The following is a 26,033-nucleotide window of genomic DNA, read 5'->3' on the forward strand; positions in this document are numbered from 1 at the left end:
AGAGGAGTCCATTGGTGCTCAGGAGCAGCATACACTAGTGCTTTCCTGCTTTCTCCACCTAGCAAACCTCCTGAGCTTTCTCAGAAGTGAGTCCAACAGCTGAGAACCACAAAGGATCGTAAAAAGGAGCTCAGGAGATCGGCAGGAGGGGAATATTCAGGAGGGCAGTGAGAACTGGGCCTCAGGAAAAGGTCAGGGATGCAATTCCTTACCTCCCCACCACCCACTTCCTGTGGAATTTCTGAAGTTTGCAAAGGGGAGAACCCTCACCGAGACCTACCCCACCTCTTCCTGCTCCTGCCTGTCTGAGTCTTAGGATTGGCAGCCTCCCTCAAGAGCCTTGAATAGAAAAATCTCCCCCACCGCCCCCATGAACAAGTGGACAAGTCTCCTAGTGACAGATTACATTTTCAGCTTTAGCTCTGTAAGGAAAAGGGATAGTGATTTACTTATTTTAAAATACAAGCTAAGGTCTCTATTTTCATGTCCATGAGTCAGCTAGGAACTTTAGAATCTAAAGAACAAAAGTTTGATCTTGTGCATAAATCCCATACTTTTATATTTCTCTGGATTTCTGTTTTGTTTTGGGGGGGGAGGGGGCTACAAAATGGCATACTTACCTAGCCCCTTTTCCACTTCAGTTCATAATGTATAGAAAAATTCTACCTCAGCACCAGATCTAACCTACTAAATATGAGACTCACAAGGTGGGTGAGGTAATACCTTTTATTGGACCAACTTCTCTTGGTGAAAGAGAGAAACTTTAGAGCTCCAAATATCTATATTGAAGGACATTATCTTACCCATGTTGTCTCTCTCATATCCACGGAGTAACATGGATACAACAACACTGCAAACCACTAACTATCAGGTAGATATATTTTTTTAGTGTGGATCTTAGGGTGGAGGTGTGGGGAGTTGGGATTTATAAGGGAAACTCATTTGTAATTTTAATTATGGAGCAACAGCTCAAACTGATATTCCAACTTTCTCAAGCATTAGTTCATTCTGCCTTTTATTTCACCCTCATCTTCATTCTGCAAGCCTTAACTGACTCCATATATTATTTGTTTGCTTCTATCCTTTCCACTTCCAGTACAGTTTTGGTTTGTTTTTAGCCATATGACTGTGTTTGATTCTTCAGCCATGAATTCTCCATTACAAATGCCCTCCCACTTCTGGAGTCCTCAAGAGTTCAAGTCTGGGTCTATGTGATTTGGAAAGCACCATATACATTTACAAGACTCCATAAGAAAGAGATGTATGCATTCATCTTCAATTAAAATTATATATAAATATATATATGCAAATTAACGATGGCACTCAGGATCCTGGGAAGCTGACAATTCGGCCCTCTGTGCTACAAAATTTGCACAACACTGATGTAAAAGTAATTTGATTTTAGTCATTCTAAATGAATGTTGTGTAACTTAGGGCCTCTCTGATGCCCACTGAACTCAATGGAAAGGTTTCCATTGAGTATCTAATACACAAGGGAATACCCCTGACACACAAACACCAGAAAGAAGCATTCATATTCCCATTAACCTATTAAAAAAAAAAAAAAGAGAGAAGCATCTTGAAATCAATCCAACTGGGATCATTTAGCGATGAGGTCACCATGGGTGCGATTAGTGAATTTTTTGGTCTTTTATAAAAAAGAAAGATTTCTTGTGGACAGAAATGTTTTAGACTGTTTCCATCTTAAAATGAAATATTTCTGGGTCAATCAAGAAGATAATGCTAACTAGGCTAGATCTTGCACTCTTGACTGAAGTCAGGATCTGGTCTGTACTTCCTAGAACTGTTAAGTTAAAAAAAATCTTTCAGGGCTTTGACAGGTTTCCCATAAAAAGTGTTTAGTGTTTTAAGAGGTGTAAAACTCATCCCTCGAATTGCTTGACTATCTCTACAATACAGTATGGTGCATTCCCTGGATTTGGCAAAGACAGATTGTGCAAGAATAATGTTACAGGCTGTGGTTGTTGGTTCCCCCGTCTAAGCGTATCTGTGATACTGCAACACAACAGTATAATTCTACTTAACTGTAGGAGAAAGGAGATTTGTCAGTACAGACAGTAGCTGTCACTTCCTACACTTCTGTTTATCTGAACTCACTCCTGAATGGCTGAAAATAACACTTCATCTGATAATACATCTATGTAAACCTATTACAAGAGATATGAAAGACTGAACGTACTTTGAATAAACAGAAAAAAGAACAGTGACTATAAATGTTGAGTGCCTGATGGCATTCACATGGAAATATGACTAGATGAGTCACCTCAGAGACTCATAAAACTTTAAGGTCAGAAGGGACCATCATGATCATCTAATCTGACCGCTAATCAGTCCATGAGGAATTAGTGGACATAGCAACTCCCAAAAACTACAACTGCAGCTAAAATACTATTCTATTTTCTTTCATGGTATTTCATGGCATGTTGCCTGACCTCCTACAAGTTATCTGTTCAGTACTTAATATGAAACATTGAGTGTTAATTGAATAACATTAATGTGCGTTTTAAACACTGTTGTTTTCTAAACTGGCTACCAAATGAACTCTTAGAAGGATAATTAACTATCCATCTAGGTACTAATATGGCCCTGATGATCACCCTATGAACATTTATATAACGGCTGTGCTGGGTCAGACCAATGATCTATCTAATCCAGCATCCCGTCTTCTTCAGTGGCCAGGGCCTGACTCTTCGGAAGGAATGAGCAGAACAGGGCAATTATTGGATAATTCATCCCCTCTCAACCAGTCCCAGCTTCTGGCAATCAGAGGTTCAGGGACACCAAAAGGACAGGGTTGTGCTCTTGATCACCTTGGCTTTAGACTTTGACAAACCTATCCTCCATGAATTTACCTAATTCTTTTTTCATCCCAAATTATACTTTTAGCCATTATATCATCTCTTAGCAACAAATTCCACAGGTTGACTACGCATTGTGTGAAGAAATACTTTGTTATGTTTGTTTCAAACCTAGGGCCTATTAATTTCATCAGGTGACCTCTGATTCTTGTGCTGTGAAGGGATACATTACACTTCTCTATTCATTTTTTCCACACCATTCATGATTTTATAGACCTCTATCATAACCCCCTTCAGTCATTTCTATTCTAAAGGAATCTTCTTGATCTCTCCTCATATGGAAGCTGTTCTATATCCCTAATAATTTTTGTTGCCCTTCTCTATACCTTTTCCAATTCTAATACACCTTTTCTGAGATGAGACAGCCAGAACTGCACACAGTATTCAAGGTTTGGGTGTACAATGGAGTTATATAGTGGCGTTGTGATATTTTCTCTCTTATTATCTATCCCTTTCCTAACATTCTGTTTGCTTTTTTGACTCCTGTGTCCATCGACCCAATGTTTTCAGAGAACTATCCATGATGATTTTAAGAACTTTCTTGAATGGTAAAAGCTAATTTAGAACCCATAATTTTATATGAATAGTTGGGATTATTTTTTCCAATGTGAGTTACTTTTCACTTATCAACATTAAATTTCATCTGCCATATTGTTGCCCAGTGACCCAATTTTATGAAAATATTCACAATCAGCTTTGGAACTAATTGTCTTCAGTAATTTTGTATTGTCTGCAACTTTGCTATCTCTTTGTTTACCCCCTTTTTATGAATACGTTGAACAGCACAGGTCCCAGTTCAGATTATCAGGGGACCCCAATATTTACCTCTTTCCATTGTGAAAACTCAGAATTTAATCCTACCCTTTTTCTTCTACTTTTAACCAGTTACTGAACCAAAAGAGAGCCTTCCTTATTATCACAACTGCTTACTTTACTTAAGAATCTGTGCTGTGGGACCTTGACAAAGGCTTTCTGAAAGTCCAAGTACACTACATCAACTGGACCACCTTTGTCCACATATTGTTGTTGACACCCTCAAAGAATTCTAATAGACTGGTGAGGCAGAGTTTCCCTTTTCAAAAGCTGTGTTGACTCTTCCCCATCATATTGTGTTCATCATTGTGTCTGATAAGTCTGTTCTTTACTATAGTTTTAGCCAGTTTGCTTGGTATGAAGTTCTGGTCTGTAATTGCCAGGATCACTCCTAAAGCTTTTTTAAAATATCAGTGTTACATTAGCTATCTTCCAGTCATCTGGTACAGAGGCCGATTTAAGCAATGAGTTACATACCACAGTTATCAGTTCTGTAATTTCACATCTGAGTTCCTTCAAAACACTTGGGCGAATACCATCTGCTACTATATATACACACCATCTAGTACTGTATATACAGTACTGCATTGTCCATGGTCATTAAAGGGTTAATATAGATTTTAAATTGTCCAATATTTGAATTTTGTTCTTTATAAAAATTTAAAAAAAGAGAATATTTTGATGTGGCTGTTCAAGATCAATTGCTGAATACATAATTGGCACCTCATTTGCCTACATAGTCACCACATTACCAGTACCTAACTTAGCACTTTATTAAGCATTTCAGTATAGTTGAGTGTGAAGGGAGAAATCTAGAGCAATTTTGTATACTATACTAACAATGCAAATAATTTCAAACCCCATTTGAATGATATTCAAAATTATTCCAGCCACAAAAGTTCAAACATATTCACTGGAACGGCTATGAGAATTCATTGTGTAGTAGAAGCATCAGTTTGTAGAGAAATACTCTGTACTGGAAGAGATAACATTTTACTTTCAAACAACAAACATTTCTGGAAATAAACCAACTATATGGCCAGAAAGATTCTAAGTCATAACATTTCTCATAAAAAATGATTAATCATTACAAAAAGGCAGGAAAATGAGACATCTATAGCCGCCCACCTTGACATTTTCGTTCTTTGAAAAAAAAAATCCCTGATCTAGTTTATGAACAAGAGCTGTCAAGTGGTAGAGATTACTAGATTATTTAATCTATCAAATGTATTTAGAGATTATGTTCTTTTTATTCTTTGCAACAAGAAAACACAGTGACATTAAAAAGCTTTACTCAGAAATCAGAAAAACATTGCCTATGAATATATATCTTTAACAAGTGCTCACATTTGCTATACTATTTATTTAAACCACGCACAAACACACAGACATATTATTATTATTATAATTATTGTTTTTTAAACTGATGCTTAAAATCCCATTCACTTGTAGGAGGGTTAAGTAATATTTATTCTGGTTGATTGTACTAATATTTAATTTAATGCCTGTGACAAGGAAAAACATTTTTTCCCCCCAAAATAATGATACATCTGTAGCAATTTCGTTTTAATATTCGTGCTTACTTGAGTTATTTTTTCAACTCCTTGGAAGCTATGTTTCTCAAAGTGTTCAGCTATATTTATGAAAGTATGACGTTCCAGATAGCAGCAATTACTGAGTACAATTAAAAGTCTTTGCTCCTAAATCAAGAGATGTTTTAAGGAAGAAAAAGGAACAGTAATTAGGAAATATCAGGGATAACTGTGCATTATTATGTTTATACATATTTTGATCATGGAAAATGTTTTGTCGACTTGAATGACAACAGTCATATGATAAGCATGCTGATAAATAAAATATAGCTAACAAATAGCTTTGTAAACAAAATCCTAAGAACTGGTTAACACTGGGTGCAATGATTCAATAAGGGCACTTTTTCTTATGGGCTTTGTTGTCTGAAAGCATTCACTGGAATAATTGTGACTAATACAGATCTGTGATTCAGCTCCCATTCCAAAAAGTAAGCCACAAACAGCTTTCCAAGAAGTGGTTTCTGCATTTTACTGTTTTTTTTCTAGTAACCTGTTAAAAACGATGACCACCATAAAATAAAACCAAAATCTTCACTTTCATATGAAACTGGCTGAAGAATTCGGTTTTAACACTCATGCAAAGGAAGCAAAATAGATATTAAAACAAATGCATTCCCATCCTCCAAATTAAACTAAATCAAAGACTTACAGAACTCAAAATCATTTAGGCATATAATTTGAGACATTGCAAGTCATCTCTCCAATTATTTTGTTTTAAAAATCAAATATGGTTCAAAACAGATATTGAATTAAGTTATATCAAGACTGTTGGTCCATGAGACTGGTGCAACAATATGATACCCGGAAGAGAGGCAAGATCTAGTTTTTCTCAGGAGGTAATTGGGAGATAGGAATTCCCAAATTATAAACTCAGCTCTGGTGATGACTTTTTGTGCAACTGTGTGCAAGTCACTTAAATTCCTCAGTTTCCCTACCTGAAAAATGCAGAAAATACTTTCCATCCTCAGAAGAGAGTTCAGGATGATCATTTGCAAAGTGCTTTAAAAATGAAAACTTTCTGAGGATAAATTACCATAGTGAGGTGTGAAGGAAGTCAATATTTTATTAAGAATGAGATTTGCAATTCCTGATAAATTCCCAACTGTCTTACCAACTAGTAATGAACTACAATGACTAGGGTAATAAATGTGTACCCATTAACCTGCCTACTACTTGGATTAATTTACCATTATTTGTATATACAATATTAAACACAAACTGTCAAAATACAATGAAAAATCCTAGGCTGGTCACTTAATACTCTCTACTCCATAAGTAAATGGGGAATAATAACCCTTACTAATACTTGTAGTGTTTTGAAATCTACAGATTAAAACTCTTTTAAGTGCCAAATATAGAAATTAATACTCTTTCCTACTTTTGTTTATTAATATCTCATTTGAAGCTTCAAAATAATTCTTAACCAAATTTATTTTTCCATTGTATAAGCCATATGGCTGGTCAAAAATATTGGGTTACTGGCAACTATTTTTTTGCTGAAAAAGCACTGAACCATTTGTTTGGGAGGAAAAAACCCTCAAAATGTTACAGGGACTTCAACAACACAGGAAAATAAAATAGGTTGATAAAAGTTAATTAACATTCACACAGTACTTGGAGAATTAGAATGTATAAGAACTAAATTATTATTAAATTTCAGAATTTAGAACTCTGGGTCTAATCCTACAAGTTTTTTCTCACTAATTGCAGTTAGACTACTCATGAAAGTAAGGGATATAGGTTGGGCCCTTAAAGTTTCTAAATTCTGCAGGAAATAGATTATTAAAAACATAGTAAGACCTTCAAATTCATTCTTTGAGGGGCATAACTTTATATGTTTCATTAGCCCTTGTACTGGGGGCACGTACTCTTTGGGAATGCATTAATTCAAATAACTGGGACAAAAAAATGCAACATTAGAAATTTTATGGAAAAGCAACTTTTTCTAGTCTCTCATGCACCACAACACATTCTACTATAAGGAAGATGACTTACCAAAGCAAACTACATTATTTTACACATTTATCTCTATGTTCTAAAAATAAATAAATGAAATTTAATTACCTGTCTTACGGATACGGCTATTCGCACTTGAGTTTTAACTAAACATCAAGGGCCAGATCCTGAACTGGTATAAATTAGTGCTACCTTCATTGACCTCAATAGAGCTACGCCAGTTTATACCCATTGAGGACCTGGCTGCAACAGTTATGTTTTTAAATAAAATTCATGAGTAAGAATCTGTAGGAAATATGCTGAATACCCAACAATCTAAAGCTCGAGATACCATTGTATTAGCTTTTCTGATATCCTTGCAGTTAGTAAAGTTTTATATTATTTCATAAAAAGTGACTTAGGAAAACACAAATGCATTACAAAAGACACACAGTAAATGATAAAAGCCTTATTCAACATTTAATTTTACCCCAGTAAGACATTTTAACTAGAAGCCAAACTTACCGAAGATAAACTAGAGTCTTCATGAATGCTTCCAAATAAATCAGGAGATGAAATGTCAACTGAAAGACTTAAAATATTTTGAAAAAAGTGAATCGTAGAGTATTCTTTTTACTCTAAGCATTTACAAATCAGCTATGATGTGTGCTTGCTGGAGAACAACATTTCTATTTTTCAACAATTTTTGAGGTTTTGACATGCAGAACAAGGTTCCTAATGGAACAAACCCAAAACTTTTCAAACATATTTGCAAAATTGAATTGGGTTTAAATTCCATTTTTTTAAATCAAAAATATCTGGTCTTCAATTTGGATCTCTCCCCCCGAGAGTCAGTCAGCCCACCCTGGATCTCAGAGACCTTCTTGTCAAAAATCTCATCAAAATCAATATGGCTTTGATGAAAAATATTTAGTCGAAAATGTTCTGACTGGCTGTAGTGTTGGGTTCAGCTGAAAAGACTATAGAAAAAGTTGGAGTGCTGTGTCAGAGCATCTCATACCATGGAAAAGAAGGCAGGACGAGCTGCAGAGCTTTTCTAAATCACCCACAAACTGATCAAGAGCTTTGGGAACAGGTACTGCCATTCCAGCAATCATGTTGGGGGAGGGCGGAAGGTGGAGTCGCACCTTTCTGGGCTTTCTTTGATTACAATAAAATAGTTTCTGTTTACTACTCTTATACACCAACTAAAGGTAAACCAAGTAAAGAGAAAAACAAAGATAGGGTCTTTCAGGATACAGAAATTCAGGTTCTTATGACTGACTCCTCAGAGCTCTGAAATTAATGGTTGATGGAATAAAAGCAAAATTGTCAACAATTTAGTAGATATGTTGATAGAGTTAGGAACATGCCAAAAACAGAGGGCAAGCAAGGAAAATACCATTCCTCATTGGTAGATGTTATTCATTGACAGTGGCAACTTCTTTCATATAAACTGCCTGGAAGCTATAGCTGTGACAAAAACCACCAGGCACAGATATTAACATTAGAACAAAAAATGGGGCTAGTTTGGTGTTACAGTTACAACCTTTAGAAAGATGATTCTCTTTGGAATCAAGCAGAGGGATTTTGAATAAGCTAGCTTTCATTAAGCACTACAATAGCTACTAAGATAATAGCTTTTTAATATTCATCATATTTCATTATCTTATTCAAATCTGTATTTCATTTTTTTTGGTATAAAACATTCTACTTGGCTCCATGGCATTTTTGGTCAAAGCCAAAATTGTTCACAAAAGCTATTTATTACAAATACCACAGGAATACTGGTGAGGAAAACCTTGGAGTAAAAAACAGACAATTTTATGCTGAAATTTGCAACTTCAAATATTCCAACTGTGTTATTTTACTTACTGTGTGGTATCTGCATCACCATCAGGCTTAGTGCTCAGTTGTTCCAGACAATCAATAAAAACCTATCAAATAATAATAAAAAAAAATCTGAATTTTCCATCAGAGCTGAACTACTAGTACAAAACCTGTAAAATATTTTAATTTTTCTTAACTGAATTTTTAACTGCAGCTCATCTAAGCAGAATAATCACAAATACCTGTTTTCTTAAACCTCAAATAACTGAAAACAGCAGCATTTTAAATTAAGTCAGGCAAATGTTTTCATGATCTTGTTAGCCTTTATTTTCCTGTGGAAAAAAAGATCTGTACTATTTCTTTGTACTATCTCTCATCTTGCTAAATGACCTCCCAAATAGAGGACTGGGGGTCCATTGGTTTACAAGGAACGTATCTTTAATGGCTTTAAAGTGCTTCAACAGAGTGCCCAAAGCAAACATCTCTTAAGCACCACTATGCATCATTTCTTTGGTCTGATTTGTGAGATTTCACTTGATAACACAATACAAACAATTGTTAAAACTGATGGGTGTTGCTTTATTATCTTAAAAAAAATTTCTGGGTTATTATTTATACATTTAAAAGATTACCTCAAAAATTCATTGCAAAGAGCACCGGTTTCTAATATGAAACTAAGGGCCAGATCCTCAGCTGTAAACTGGCATAGCTCCACTGATTGCCATGGAACTATGCCAATTTATACCAGCTTAGGAGCTTGCCCTTAGTTTCATATTAGAAACCTGTGCTCTTTGCAACCAAATTTTAAGTTAATCTTTTAATATATAATTAATAACCCAGAAAATGCTTGAAGTTAAGATAGTGCTTCAGGATATGCTTGAAGTGTTTAGATTCTCTGATGAATTAGGGCCTCAGAAACCCCAAGAAACATTAAGCATCATTATCCTTAAGAGTTACTGTAATTTGAAATTAAGATAACACTTATGTCTGGATGATCTGAATTAAACAGTATCTGACATCTTATCACCTTTTATTACATTTTGGGGAGCAATGGATACAAAGTAAGCCCTTAATCACTCATTTATGATCTCCAATTCCAGTTTAAAATTACCTGCATGATACCAATGCTTAGCTGGCATACATCCTCCTGTGTTTTATGTTGCTGGAAAACCTGAAGGAACAAACATATAACTTCAGTGGAATAGCTTCAGAAGGCCTTCTTCCAAAGGAAGTGAGGAAAGGGAAGAGTCACAGATATCAAACCTAGTTTCTCTGTATACACTGCTCTTGTGAGACTCCCTAGGGAATGAAGAGTGGCTGGTAGAACAAATCCTATCTACAAACACAATGGATAGGGCGTGTGGGCATCCTATAGTGAAGGGGAAACACAATTATGGGAACAATACTGGCACATGATGCTACCTAGAATTCCAGTTCTCCATACCACGAAAGTGAAACTGTGATAAAAAAGGTGGGAGAAAGAATGAGTGAGTGGAAGGGAAAGTAGTAGCTAGATTTCCTTCATCCTGTATGTCACAGAAATTTGGAGAAAAAGGATTGTAGCAACATGTAGGATGGGGGAAACCTAGTGAAGCTGAAGAGAAAACAGAGAACTGGGCGATAGTAGAAGCTCTTGGGACTTCTCAAGATCATCTTTGTTAGCATGTGAAATTCATCTCATGGGGAGGGATTAATTGTAAAGTAATATCCCCTTTTGGATTCTTCTAGGGAACCCTCATAGGGGGAATGATACCTTTGTCATACATGGGACAAAGAAGAGAGCAATAGCACCCAATCCTATCAGATGCTAAGCACCTGTTGAAGAATGCTCTTATGTCTTCCTGAAGTCAATGGAATCAGGTCCCCAAGGCAGTAAACAAATGGGGGTAACACTATCATGTGGCATACTGGAGTAGGGAAAACAAAAGGTTGAGTTATGTCCCAAATGAAGTCTGGATGTGATATGTATTTATAACTGGCTCTCCAGGGTACCTACCATAAGATCATACCTGCTGCCATTTGAAAGCTACAGGTCACAGTCTTTAATATAAAAAAAATTACATTTAAGTACAGTTCACTTTTTGCCCCCAAATATGAGTGCAATTTGAAAACTGACTCAATATTGCAAGGGCTTTTTTTTTTGGTCAAAGAGAAGAAAAAATATTGAGAAGCTTGAGTAATTTCTTAATTCATTTTATAACAGCCTCTCTGTATTATTCACAACACTAATAATATATAATGAAAACATATTTATACAATAATTGCTTTTAAATGTAATAATAATTTACATACAAGGAAAGAAAATGAAGTACATAACAAGACTTACACTGGCTTCTCCAGGTTTGCAGTCCAGAACACTCTTGAGGGACTGCAAGGAACGCACAATGCATTGTTCAAACTGGGATGGCTGAAAGTAAAAAGATTTTTGAATTCCTAAATGAATGTGCAATGTATACTATACAAACTACTAATATACACATTTTTTATAGTAATAGAGAAGATACTCATTTTTTACTGATCCAAAATGGAACCCCCCCCCCAAATTTCATGATACATATACTACAGAAAGCTCTCGTTTTAATGATGTACTTTCATACTGAAGCAAACAAAAATAATTACACAGATCAATTTTCTTTGCAAGTGTGTGAATGAGGGGTTCTTGTACTGAACGGTTTCTTTGCCTTAAGCCTGCAGTGAACTTCTTATACCTTGTTTGTGATTGCACAGATGGCTACTCAGGAAAAGTCTGGGGTAAAATCCTGGCCCCATTTTAGTCAATAGCAGAAGTCCTATTGACTAACAGGGCCAGGATTTAAATTTAATAGGGCCATTCTAGGACATCACAAATTCACGATTATGATTTCACTATCATGAAATCAACAAGAACAAGTAGGAGTGGATTGGTTTGGAAGTCAGGCAACCTTGTCTATTCCGAAATTGCTTCATGTATAAATCTAGATGCAAATGAATTGGTAGCATTATCCCTGTTAGCCAATCTCCCCTTATCCCCCTCTCTTGCTCGATATTGTGCCACTCTAGTTTGAGACCACCTGATGGCACTAGGGGGGAAATTGTATTTCCCAAGGGGAACATGAAAGTGAGAAAGCTATCTCCATGCTAGAAAAAGGGACACCAATCCAGTTGATTTGGCTCAAAAACGGGAGCCAGAAACTTCGAAGTTCAACTCCTTATTCTGCCCTTTACCCTTTGTGTAGCTTAGGGTAAGTCACTTCACTTCCGTTTCCCCAACCTATGCCATCAGGATAATACTTATCCACCTCACATATGTGTCACGAGGATTGATTCATGTCTGTAGAGCAATTTGAAAATCTAAAGCGCTATACTAAAATGCTATTTATTCATTTTTAGAACAAAGCTCCTGAAGACATACAGCAGAGAAAGAGAGCTAAATGGGCAGAAAAAGGGTTTCAGTGGAAAAGTAAAATGCTGCTGCTTTTATTTTTGTTCTCATGTAGATTTTTATTGCCTGCAAAGAAAATAATAAAGCTTCTCTGTTCATTAACCTTTGTGCATTACAGACCCCATGGCTGTAGGTTTCTGACAACAGTATCCCAATACATGTTTTAACAGCTGTATAAATATCAAGGATGTTAAAAACTAATTTTCTTGCATGCATTTTACACATATAGTTTAAGCTTGAGCTGTCTCCAAAGGACCTCTCTGGCCTTGTTTACCCTCAGAAATTTTGCTAAGGTTTCCCATCATTACAACAACTGATTCAGATCCACCAGTGGTGGCAACAATAGGATTATTCATATAAACAAGGCATTAGCAGTTGCCAATATTTTAAGCACCATGTCATGCTCTGAGCAGGATTAGATGACACCATACTTAAGATGGTGGCAGCTCCCTAAAGACCCATAGACACTAGCAATCCTCCCACTGTTTCTGCTGCTGGCAGAGCTAAACTAGTGGGAAATTTTTGCAAAAAATCCTAGGGTAGCGATAGCTTTGGAGCACGGTAATGAAGCACCAATAAGGTGTTTTTTTGTTTTGTTTTTTTAGAATTATTAGTTCTACAAAAGAATGACCATGTATGCAAATCTGGATGGAAGAAGGAAATGGGGCACTAGTCTGGATTGAAATGACCAGAGAAAACGTTGCAATTGAGAATAAAACCCAGAAGTCATGACTCCCAGTACTCTATTTTAATAACCAGACAACACTCCTTCCAACATTATGTATATCTGGAATGCTTCACACCTTCCTACTCAACTTCATTCAAATATATTTATAGTAACAAACAAGCACAACTTCAGACGGATGGCCTACCGAGTACTGTCTTATATAATACACACAAAGCGTAATCCTCCCACAGCCATTTCTGCTTTCTCAGATTGTTTTTAAGTCATGCCTACAATTTGCTTGTCATCTTTTAGCCATTAGTCATTACTATTTCTTTCCCGAAAGCACCTCGCTAATTTATTTGAATATGGTTTCAAGTCATTTATTGTTTGTCTGTGAGCAACCTCCTAAATTAGTTGGCTCTCAGTGAAATTCTCATTATACCAGAAAAGCAGCTTTTTATATCTACTACAGTCCAGCTTCCATGGTAACGAACCCATTAAGTTATGAAGCACTGTGACGTGGACTGAACTTGTCACAACCTGAGAAAACAAACTCTGTATTTTAGCAGAACATCCATAGCTAAAAAAGAAACTTTTTTTAAAAAAAAATCTCAACTCAATCTTACTAAGGAAGGTCAGTAAAAGCTTTATGGGGGCACATTAACCCCTCCCCAACCCTCTCAATTTATATACATACTCGCCTCTTCCCCATGTCCTTCTTTACATTCTACTCATATTAAAGGACCGATCTAGCAAAGCTTTACTCACATGAGTAATCCTTCTCATGTTAGTAGTCCCACTGACATGAATTGCTACTCACGTAAATAAAGATTATTCACATATGGCTCTGCAGCACTGGGACCGAAGACACTACTTTTGAAAACCCCATCTATAAGCTGAAATTTATCTAGTTTTTAAAAACTACTTTGAACTGTGCTTACGCTGACTAACACATGTAAGAAAATCCACCAGCAGAAAAATAAGTCTTGAAAGAGGGAAAAGGTGAAAGAAGAGAAAAAGTAGCTTTTGAATTTGTGATAGGATTTATACCACCATGAATATCTGAGAAAGTGAGCAGACAGTGGGCAGAAAGAATTCACTTAGGAGTATAATCTGTCCTCCATCTAAATGCTAATCCACTTTAGATGGGAACTGATTAGTTTTATTTTGTACAATAATTTAATTCTTTTATACATACATATGCACACACGTGTAAATATAAGTAAATGTATAATATTAGCAAAACTTTTAATATTTATGAAAAGAAAAATGAAATTTACACAAGTCATGTTTACACCACATGCACAAAAAATGGGTGCCCGGAAACACACAAAGTGTACCCACCAGAGATGTTAAGCCTTCATTATCAATCACCCAGTCTTCCTTTTCAGCTAACTTCTTCACATCTGTAAAAAGAAAAGGTGCTAAAATGCTAGGTTTCATTACAAAAAACTCCTTGAACTTCACAAGAGAGAAAACCACAGGCACCTTAGTGTGATGAATAGGCATACAAGTACATTGGCCATACTTAAAAGATTTCAGCCACTTTTCAAATGACTAAGAATGGCACACATACATAGTTTGCTGCTGCTTTCTCCTACAGAAGTAAAATGGATGGTGCATGGCAATAGTTGCATAAAGCCCACCTTTTACTGGAAAGCCTGAGGTTAAAGAAATACTGTTACAATCCTCTGGTTTAAAAAAATGGATACATCATGGCTGGGTACCCATAATATAGGCATTATATTTGGGAATTCAAATGCATGTTTGTTTTATTATTCCTTGCTCAATGCAGTTAAAAAAAACCAAACCATCAAGTACATAACTTAATCTGAGATCAGGACAAGTATTAAGACTCACATAATTACATTAAATATGTATAATATGTTTGGTTTGGTTTGAGAGTTCTTAATCAGGATCAGGACTCCATTGTGCTAGGTGTTGCTCAAACATATATGAAAAATCCATCCAGGCTCTGGAGAGCTTATAAGAAGCAAGTGACAAAAGAAGGGTAGGAAAGGGGAGGGGAAGAAGAGGAGTATAACAATCAGTTATGTACAGTTTAGGTACCTATATGCATTTGCAGGTTGCCCCATTTACCCTTCAACCTAATCATCATTAATTGGTAGATTTGATTGATTGATGTTATGGCAGAGAAGCATCTTGAAGTACATTCAAGCAGCACTATACTCTGAAAAGTGACTATGCAAAAGTAGCTACTTGTTACCAACAGATCTTCTCCTGAATCTGCCAACTTTATATTTGCTTTTACTGATGGTTTATTCCCTACAGACCTTCAGCTCCAACACGGATATAAAGGAGGGACCTGAATTACATTCCTTCTTATTCATCATCAAAAGAATTGATTACTAAATTCCAGTCAGTTACACTTGTACAACGCTCGCTGCCTTATTTGGCATTAGCATAATTTAGTTTGCATGACCTTTATTGCCAGTGATGATGCATGAGAAGGAAAGAAACCAGCTTGACTATCAGGTCCCAGGCTGAGTTTACAAGGCTGTCAACTAGAAAAACCGTCTTCCATTTATTTGTAAACTGAACACTTATCGTTGAAAGACAATAAGCATCCCACAGTCATTTCCAGTTTGACAAAACCTGATTCCAGCAAAAATCTATTTGCAAAATAACCATAGGCTGTATCCCTGAAAATAAGAGCTGCAATACAAGGTAAAATTAGCTTCAAAACTGATTTTTTTAAAATCATTAGATTACTGTTTAAATTGCATTTACTGCTGAAATTTTGTTTGCATGTCAATAACAAAATAATGTACAGCTTAGTGCTATGAGACAGCTTATACAAGAAGAGAACTCCATTACCACTATATCATGTGGACATATTCTGTTCAAAAAATTCATTTTTTTAAATTATAGAATTGAAAATTAACCAGCACTATAAAAGCACTTTCGTCCACCAAGATGAATAAACTAAAAATTATTCACACAAAGACGAGGCGCAGCATAATCCAAGCAAGAAAATTTCAGAGTTGCAGTTAATGTTCTTTCTTTAATGCAGATGCATCAGTGGAATAAAATTATGATTGGCATGAAACAGAAATAGTTCTTTTTAATGCATATTGCAAAAGAGGGAACTGAATTACATTCCTTCTTGTGCACCTTCAAAAGAATTGTTTACTAAATTCCAGTCAATTACACTTGTACAACCCTCACTGTCTAATTTGGCATTAGCATAATTTAGTTTGCATGACCTCTATTGCCAGTGATGATGCATGAGAAGGAAAGAAACCAGCTTGACTCTCAGAGTCCAGGCTGAATTTACAGGGTTGATGATTAGAAAAACAAATAGATTAAAGCCATTACATCCAATAAATAGGATTGGTTTTCTTTTTACAAGAATATGAAGGAGTAATCAATGAAGGCATGACAAGGGAAGTGTTCTAGTTGGATTTCATGGGCACTAAATGGACAGTTAGTGTGAGTTAACAAATATAGGCAACAATTTGAATGTAGCATGAGAAATCAAGAGTTAGTTAAGGGCCATAAATCATCATTAATATTTGCAAAATATTCTGAAAATGGAAAATATTATACAGTATAAATATCAGATATGATTATTGCTGTTCTTCTCAGAGAGGTCCAGATTCAGTAAAGCACAGAAGCACATGCCTAACTTTAAGCAATGAGTAGTTCCACTCATTTCTCACATAGGATTGCTCATGTTCCTAAAGTTAGGCTTAAGTACCTTGCTGAAAAAATGGTTACTCACTCTTTTTGTAACTGCTGTTCTTCGAGATGTGCTGCTCATATCTATTCCAATTAGGTGTGCGCGTGTGCTGTGTGCATGGCTGTCAGAAACTTTTCTCTAGCAGCTACCCATCAGGCTGTCTGTGGAGGCCTGTGGAGTGGCGCCCATATGGCGCTCTATATACCACCCTGCTGGCCTGACCCCCCCTTCAGTTCCTTCTTGCCGGCAACTCCGACAGAGGAGAAAGGTGTGGGGGAATGGAACAGATATGAGCAACACATCTCAAAGAACAACAGTTACAAAAACAGTGAGTGACTGTTTTTTCTTCTTCGAGTGCTTGCTCATATCAATTCTAGTTAGTTGACTTCCAAGTCTTACCTCAAAGGTGGGGTCGGAGTCAAGGTATTGCTGACCGAAGTACTGCGCTGCCAAAGGCTGCATTGTTCCAAGATTGGTGGACGATGGCATAGTGCGACGTGAAAGTATGCATTGAAGACCATGTGGCAGCCCTGCAGATTTCCTGGAGAGATACATGGGCCAGGAAGGCTGTCGACAAGGCCTGAGCCAAGTCATAACAAGTGTGGATAACACCATGATCCAGGAGATCCACTGGGAAGAGACTGGCAAACCTTTCATCCACTCTGCCAAGGCAGCAAACAACTGGGTTGTCTTGTGGGACGGCTTTGTGCAGTCAATACAGAAAGCGAGTGCCCTCCTGACGTCCAGCGAGTGCCGCTGCTGTTTGTGGGGGCTGACATGGTTTTGAGTAGAAAACTGGCAGAAAGATGTCCTGGCTAACATGGAAGTGGGACACCACTTTAGGAAGGAAGGCCGGGTGAGGACTAGGATGCACCTTATTCTTATGAAAGTATACAGAGGTTCAGACACGAGGGCCTGCAGTTCAGACACGTGTCGTGCTGAGGTGATAGCCACCAGAAAAGCAACCTTCCAAGAGAGACAGAGGAGGAACAGGAAGCTAGTGCCTTGAAGGGAGGTCCCATGAGGCGGGAGAGGACTAGGTTGAGGTCCCAAGTCAGAATAGGGGGCTTCATCGGGGGATGTATCTTTTCTAAACCTTTTAGGAAATGTCCCACGACGGGGTGCGTGAACACCGAGCGCCTGGAAACGCCCAGGTGAAATGCCAAGATGGCCGCGAGGTGGACCTTGAGAAAACCGAATGCCAGATGCTGGTCCTTCAGGTACAGAAGATAATCCAGGATACAAGGAATGGGAGCCTGGAGTGGGGGCACCTGCCTTTGGGCACATCAGATAGAGAACCTCTTCCATTTTGCTCCGTATGTGGCCCTAGTAGACAGCTTGTGGCTCTCCAGAAGCACCCACCTTACAGGGTCCGAACAAGTGAGCTCTGCCTGGTTCAACCACGGATCCTCCAGGCCATGAGGTGGAGCGACTGAAAGTCCGGGTGAAGAAGGCGACCGTGATTTTGTGAGATGAGGTCAGGAGTGAGAGGTAGCCATACTGGTAAGTGGACCTCTAGGTCCATGAGAGTGGGGTACGATCACCAGTGAGGCACAGGTGGGGCCACCAGTATCACGTCCGCTTTGTCCTTGTGGACCTTGAGGAGCACCTTGTGGGTGAGCGGAAATGGCGGGAAGGCGTATAGCAGTTGATCGGACCATGGAATCATGAATGCATCTGTGATCAAGCCTAGGCTGTGGCCCATGAAGGAGCAGAAGTTTGGGGACTTTCTGTTGGCCTGTGTGGCGAACAGGTCGATTCGGGGAAACCCCCAGCTGCGGAAAACGGAGTGGATGATGTCCAGAAGAATAGATCACTTGTGCGTGAGGAACCGTCCGCTCAAGCTGTCCACCAGCACATTCTGAACGCCCGGCAGGTATGAAGCTTGGAGAAGGATGGAGTGGGCTAGACAAAATTCCCACAGGAGGAGAGCTTCCTGACAGAGAGGAGACAATCGGGCTCCACCTTGCCTGTTTATATAAAACATGGCCGTGGTATTGTCCATCAGGACCGCTACACAGTGGCCCTGCAAGCGGGACAGAAACGCTTGGCAGGTGAGGCAGATCGCCCCGAGTTCTTTGATGTTGATATGCAAAGCCAGCTCCTCTACCTGCCACAAGCCCTGAGTCATCAGGCTCCTGAGATGAGCTCCCCAGCCCAGCACAGACGTGTCCATTACCAGAGTCAAAGTGAGTTAGGGAGGGTGGAAAGGAACCCCGGCGCCTACCATGCAGGGATCTAGCCACCAACACAAGGAATCAAGGGTGTGCCTCGGGAAGGTCAGCACCATGTCCAGACTGTCGCGGCCTACACAGACGCGAGTCACACTTGCAGAGGCCTGAGTTGTAGCCTGGCATGTTGAACCATGTAAGTGCAGCATGCTATATGACCCAGCAGCCTGAGACACTGCCTCACCGTGGTGGTGGGAAAACTGCAAATGCCGCTGATTATCTGCAAGAGGGCCAGGCGCCGCGTCTCTGGAAAGAACGCTCTTGCTTGGTTCGCCTCTAGGACTGCCCCGATGAACTCTATTCTTTGAGTTGGGGTGAGGACGGATTTGCTGATGTTGAGAATGATATCTAAGGGTTCGAATGTTTCTTTGACCATTTGCACCTGCGATTCCACCTCCTGGCGAGAGCGGCCACGGAGGAACCAGTCATCCAGGTAAGGGTAGACATGCACATAGTGGCGGCGAAGAAAGGCTGCCACAACTGCCATGTATTTGGTGAAGATGTGAGGAACTGTGCACAGCCTGAATGGGAGGGCTGTGAATTGATAATGCACCTTGTTCACCACAAAGTGGAGGAACCGTCTGTGAGACGGGGTGATAGATATAGGAACTAGGCGTCCTTCATATCGAGGGTGGCGTACCAGTCTCCTGGATCCAGGGAAAGGTTGATTGAGCTCAGGGAGACCATGCGGAACTTCAAGCTGACGATGAACTTGTTGAGTTCCCTGAGGCCCCACTTGCTTTGGGGACGAGGAAGTAACGGGAGTAGAAACCCTTGCCTTTGAGCTCCGGGGGAACCTCCTCCACCACTCCTAGAGCGAGGAAGGTCTGAACCTTTTGGATGAGAAGTTGCTCATGAGAGGGGTCCCTGAAGAGGAACGGGCAAGGGGGATGGGAAGGTGTGAAGGAGCAGAAATGGATACAATATCTTGCCTCTACCGTGTGGAGCACACACCAGTTCGATGTAATATGGGACCATGCATGCTAGAAGCAGGATAGACGGTTCAGGAAGGGAGCTTAACTAGCTGGGTTGTGGACTAATCATCTGTCCTTGTGCGCACCTTCAAAAGGGGCGCTTAGGGCCAGAAGGAGGGGGGAGAGGGGGTGCTTGGATTCCCCCTGGCCCTGCCCAGGAGGAGGGCGTAATGGCCTATTCCGACTATATCGGTTTCTCCTACGGGAGAAGTCGTGTCTGGGCCAAGGGGGGGAAAGACCGCTGCTGGGTGGACTGCTGTTTAAAGGGCTTCCTTAGGGTCGCTGGAGTATGTGTGCCGAGGGACTTAATTGTGTTCCTCGAGTCCTTCAGGCTATGCAGTCTGGAGTTCGTCTGTTCAGCAAACAGGCCCTGGCCATCGAACGGAAGGTCCTGAATTGTTTGCTGAACCTCCGGAGGGAGACCAGAGGATTGGAGCCAGGCGTTGCGCCTCTTTGCGATACCAGACGCCAGAGTACGCGCTATCGGAGTCCACGGCATCTGAAGAGCCCTGGAGGGAAGTCCAGGCTACAGCCTGCCCTTTCCGGCAATGGTTCCCAATTCCGCTCATGACTCAGATGGAAGAAGCTCTTTGAACTTCAGAATTGCAGACCACAAGTTGTAATTATACCTGCTCAGGATCGCGAGTTGATTATCGATCCTGAGAGAGGCCCACTGTAGAATAAACTTTTCTTCCAAACAAATCAAGGCATTTAGCGTCTCTTGATTTGGGTGCAGGGCCTTGCTGACCCTGCCTCTCTTTCTCATTCACCGCCTCACCACAAGGGAGCATGGGGGAGGGTGGGTGAAGAGATACTCATACCCTTTAGTGGGAACAAAGTATTTTCGTTCAGTCACTTTGGCCGTAGGGGGAATGGACGCAGGCATTTGCCAAATAGTCTTGGCATTAGACTGGATGGTCTTTAGAACAGGTAAGGCCACCTGAGAGGGCCTCTCTGGTGCCAGGATGTCCACCACGGGGTCCTCCTCCTTGACCTGGACGTTTATATTCACGGCCACCCTTCGGAGGAGTTCCTGCAGGGCCCTGGGTGGTGGTCCAGATGTGGAGATACCCGCCACCGCTTTGTCAAGGGATGATGAGGAAGAAACCACCGGCAGGACCGGTTCTGTTATGGCCTCTTGATCCTCTGGAACCGGGTCCTCCCGAACACTGGGTGTAGCCTCCACCGGGGGTGGGTTGGATCTGGATTTTGTGATGGGTCCTGAGGGGGTGGCTGAGGGTTGCTTCAAGGAGGCGAGACCCTGAACGGGACAGCGGAGGTATGCAAGGAGAGGCACCTTGGGCCTAATGTTATGCCCAAGGGGTCCAAAATTGCCACTGGAGCTGCCAATGGGGCATGGAAGCATCCTGCCTAAGGCTCCCCGGCCCTGATCTGGGTGCTTCCGATGCCCCCGATGCCCTGCCTGATCTGAGGGAGGGCGATCTGGAGCGTGACGACCAATGGGGAGTGGTGCGAGACTGCACCCAGGAGGCCTCCTCCTCCTCCAACAGATGGGATGGGTGCCGCGAAGGGTAGCGAGGTCCAGATGGTGACCGGTGGCGCAGTGCAGGGAATGACGGTGAGATGTGGAGCGGTTCTGAGAGGTCGAGCAGTGCTGCGACGTGGAGCTTCACCTTGGTGGGGAGCAGTGCCAGGATGTAGAGCATTGCTAAAGCGGAGACCGGTGTCTGGAGCGGGTTCGGGAGCAGTGCTGCGAGTGTGATTGGTGCCGTGCTGGGGAGTGGTGCCACGAGGTAGAGCAGTGCCGAGATGAGGCGCGGTGCCACCTAACTGGAATGGATACGAGTAAGCACGTGAAGAAGAACTGGGGCATAAGGCGAGTATCAAATAGAAATAAGATTGTTTAGAGCAACAGAAGGAGACCCTGCTTGCTCCAGTTTGTTTGCTCAATGCTCCCTGCATTGCTTTGCATACATCAGTAAGCATGAGCATCATTACATTGTCTAGCATTCTGCCCATCACAGAATAAAATAAGTTTAATCAAACCAGTGGACACCATGAGTCCCATATGAAAGAAAAAGTTGGGGAAACAGATCTCTAGCCCACTGATGCTAATTTTTAATACATCTTGAAAAACTGGGAAAATTCCAGAGGACTGGATGAGTGCCAATATTCAAAAAGGACAAAAGGAATGACTGAGGTAATTATAAGGCTCGCTAGTCTCAGATCAATCGCAGGCAAAATAAAGGAAAAATGACTGTGGGAGTCAAACAATAAAGAACTAAAGGATGGGTCTATATCTATGCCAATATACATGGCTTTATGGAAAAAAGATCTTGTCAAAAAAACCAAATTTCATTTTTTATGAGATGACAAGTTTGGTTGATAAAGGTAACTGCATAGGTGTCTAATATACTTATACTTTTATAAGGCATTTGATTTAGCACCACCTGACATTTGCATTTAAAAAATTAGCACTATTCAATACTAGTGAAGCACATGATAAATGGATTAAGAACTGGCTAACTGAAGTAGTTGTCAAAGTTGTCATCACTGAATAGGGGAATTTCTAGTGGGGTTCTGCAATGATCTGTTTTGGGTCTGATGCTATTCAACATTTTATGAGTAATCTGGAAGTAAACAAAATCGTTGTGGATAAAATTTGCAGATGACAAAGACTGACAGAGTGGTAAATACTGATGAGGCGAGGGGAGTCATACAGAGTGATCTGGGTTGCTTGGTAAGCAGGGCCCATTCAACCCAAATGTGTTTGAATCAACCCAAATGCAAGGTTATACATCTAGGACCAAAGAATGCAGTTCATACCTGTAGAATGTAGGACTATATCCTGGAAAGCAGTGACTGATAAGGATTTAGTGGGCAAACAACTGAATGCGAGCTCCCAGTGGGATGCTCTGGCCAAAAGGGATAATGCGATCGCTGGATGCATAAACAGGGAAGTAGTGAGTATGAGCAAGAAAATTATTTTACTTCTGTATATAGTGTTGGTTATACCAATACAGGAATAATGCATCCAGTCAAGAGGACTAGATTTAAAAAAAGATACCAAAAATTGGAGAGGGTGCAGAAAAGAACACAAAAGTAATTTGAAGGCTGGAAAAAATGCCTTACAGTGAGAGACTGAAGGAGCTCAATGTGTTTAACTTATAAAAAGGGTCAAGAAGAGACTTGAAGAGGAAGAAAACACTGAGTAATAAAGGGATCTTTAATCTAGTGGAGTAAGGCATAACAAAAACTTGTATCTGGAAGTTAAAAGCCAGACGAATTTAAATTAAAAAAAATTGTGCCATATTTCTAAACCGTGAGGATGATTAACTATTGGAACAAACTAACAAGGGATATTGCCAATGCATCATCTCTTGAAATCTTCAACCAAGACTGGATTTCTTTCTGGAAAACATGATTTAGTCAAAGAAGTTACTGAACTTAAATACAGGGGTAACTCATTGAAATTCTATGACCTATATTACACAGGTTAGACTAGATGAACTAATGGTCTCTTTTGGCCTTAAAAATCTATGAATTTACAACCCCAAAGAGCTAAACAGGACTCTAGAGACAGACAATGAATATCCCTGATAAAATTGCAACTAAAATACTGTGTAATGTTTTTAAGATTTGCTCACTTAAAAAAGAATATCCAAGCTTGAGAATATCCAACCTGTTACAGAACAGAGTAGTAATAATGCTGATTCATTGCATGGAATAGCTGTGTCATGGCAAAAAGTACAAATAAATTAAAGCTTGTCTGGTTTGGAAAAGTCTGTAACCTAGTGAAAAAAGTGGCTGCCTTATATTAAAGGGGGAAAAAAAAGGCTCATAATACAGGGAACAGTATTGTCAGGGAAATGATAGAATAACCTAATAGGTCTTGTATGTTGTGATTCTGTGAATTAGAGATGACCTTATTATTGATTCAAGTACCTAAAGTGAACATGGTCAATTCTAGAACACAGTCTGATTTAACCAAAGAGAAAATAAAAAATCCTAACCATATGCATGTAGGTCTGCACATTTCTTCTTCTTTTTTTTTTTTTTTTTTTTATTACCTTCAGCTGTGTGTTGTAAGGTGACCATTACACAACGTACTCGAAGATCCAAAATAAGATCCTGGATGATATGAAGCATATCATTTGGTATTTCAAGTGCAGTAAGGGACTCATAACTAAGCCTGGAAGGAGAAGAAAATAAAATGAACGTTAGGTTTAAACCTACAGTTTTCTAGACAATACTGCTAAATATCACGAAGTTACTTAGGAGTTTCTTTTGCTTATGTATACTATTAGTCTCCTCAACAGTAAGCTTTTTAAACTGTGTGATCATCCATAATACCATAGATATGTTTTACTGTCTGGTTCATTCATTTGTTGAACCCATATCAATGTAGAGCTTCACTGTTGTACTGTATAAACTTGACAAAGTTTAGGCCACTGATGTACCAATACCACTGCATATCACAATGACCAATATTGTCTTGTCATTTCTTTGTAATTTTCCACCTGTCTGTATCCATCTGTTGTCTCTTCTTTTATACTTAGATTGAAGGCTCTTTGTGGGCAAGGACTATCCTTTTGTTCTGTGTTTGTACAGCACATCACACAATGGTGTTTTAGTCCATGATCGGCACGCCTAGGTATGACCATAATATAAATAGATAAAATAAATAGCAACAGGGCCTACAGTAAAGGGTAATGTGAAGGTATACCACCCTAGCAGGGCATAATGGTTTGAGGTGCCAGTAGGGAACACAGTTACTGTGCCACCTCTAACGACAGTACAACATGGACTCACCCAACCCACTTAATTTCCACCAGCCCAGCACCACTGATTGGTGTGGAAGGGGGTGGGGCCATGCCTTATCATTCTCCCTATGAGGGTTGTAGCACCCTATATACTTGTAATAGTATTTGCCATCTTAACTGGAGGGCTGCAATTGTGCCCAACCTTCACACAGGGACACAAAGGAGAAGAGTTAAGAACATAAGAATGGCCTCGGTCAGACCAATGGTCCATCTAGCCTCATATCTTGTCTTCCAACAGTGGCCAATACCAGATGCTTCAAAGGGAATGAACAGAACAGGGCAGTTATCCATCCACTGTCTTCCAGTCCCAGCTTCGGGCAATCAGAGGCTCAGAGACACCCAGAGCATGGGGTTGCACCCTTAGCTATTTTTGTTTATCGCTATTGATGTGTCTAAGAATGGCCATACTGAGTCAAACCAAAGGTCCATCTAGCCCAGTATCCTGTCTTCCAAAATTGGCTAATGCCAGGTGCCCCATAGGGAATGAACAGAAAAGGTAATCATCAAGTGATCCATCCTCTGTCGCCAAATTCCAACTTCTGGCAAATAGAGGCTAGGGACACTATCCCTGTCCATCCTGGCTAATAGCCATTGATGGACCTATGCTCCAGAAATTTATCTAGTTCTTTTTTGAACCCTGTTATAGTCTTGGCCTTCACAACATCCTTTGGCAAGAAGTCCCACAGGTTGACTGTGCATTGTGTGAAAAAATACTTTATTTTGTTTGTTTTAAACCTGCTGCCTATTAATTTCAGGTTGCTGAAACTAGGTGGCTCCTAGTTCTTATGAGAAGGAGTAAATAACACCTCCATATTTACTTTCTCCACACCAGTCATGATTTTATAGACCTCAGTCATATCCCTCCTTAGTCGTCTCTTTTCCAAGCTGAAAAGTCCCAGTATTATTAATCTCTCCTCTTACAGCAGCTGTTCCATATCCCTAATCATTTTTGTTGCCCTTTTCAGAACCTTTTCCGATTCCAACATATCTTTTTTGAGATAGGGTGATCACATCTGCAGGCAGTATTCAAGATGTGGGCGTACTATGGAGTTCTATAGAGGAAATATGATATTTTCTGTCTTATCTATCCCTTTCTTAATGATTCTCAACATTCTGTTTGCTTTATTGACTGCCACTGCACACTGAGTGGATGTTCTCAGAGAACTATCCACAATGACTCCAAGATCTCTTTCTCAAGTGGTAA

The 26,033-nt window shown here is 39.8% G+C and overlaps 1 protein-coding gene across 7 annotated transcripts in view; it reads right to left on the reverse strand.

Moving 5' to 3' along the window:
* The window catches only part of EXOC2 (exocyst complex component 2), a 194,455-nt gene that overhangs the window by 54,719 nt on the left and 113,703 nt on the right, over nt 1-26,033 (reverse strand). For all 7 annotated transcript variants that reach the window (XR_005290923.2, XR_006279050.1, XR_006279051.1 and 4 more), the window contains 7 exons: nt 24,077-24,198; nt 14,482-14,543; nt 11,376-11,456; nt 10,161-10,220; nt 9,095-9,156; nt 7,745-7,811; nt 5,276-5,392 (listed from right to left, as the gene is read on the reverse strand). Coding sequence is in view for 3 of the 7 variants with exons in the window: in XM_038388646.2 (XP_038244574.1) it covers nt 5,276-5,392; nt 7,745-7,811; nt 9,095-9,156; nt 10,161-10,220; nt 11,376-11,456; nt 14,482-14,543; nt 24,077-24,198 (571 nt within the window). In the remaining 4 variants the exon portion in view is untranslated. The remainder of the gene's footprint in view (nt 1-5,275; nt 5,393-7,744; nt 7,812-9,094; nt 9,157-10,160; nt 10,221-11,375; nt 11,457-14,481; nt 14,544-24,076; nt 24,199-26,033) is intronic.

This window comes from Dermochelys coriacea, chromosome 2 (assembly GCF_009764565.3).
Source record: "Dermochelys coriacea isolate rDerCor1 chromosome 2, rDerCor1.pri.v4, whole genome shotgun sequence".
Lineage (NCBI taxonomy): Eukaryota > Metazoa > Chordata > Testudines > Dermochelyidae > Dermochelys > Dermochelys coriacea.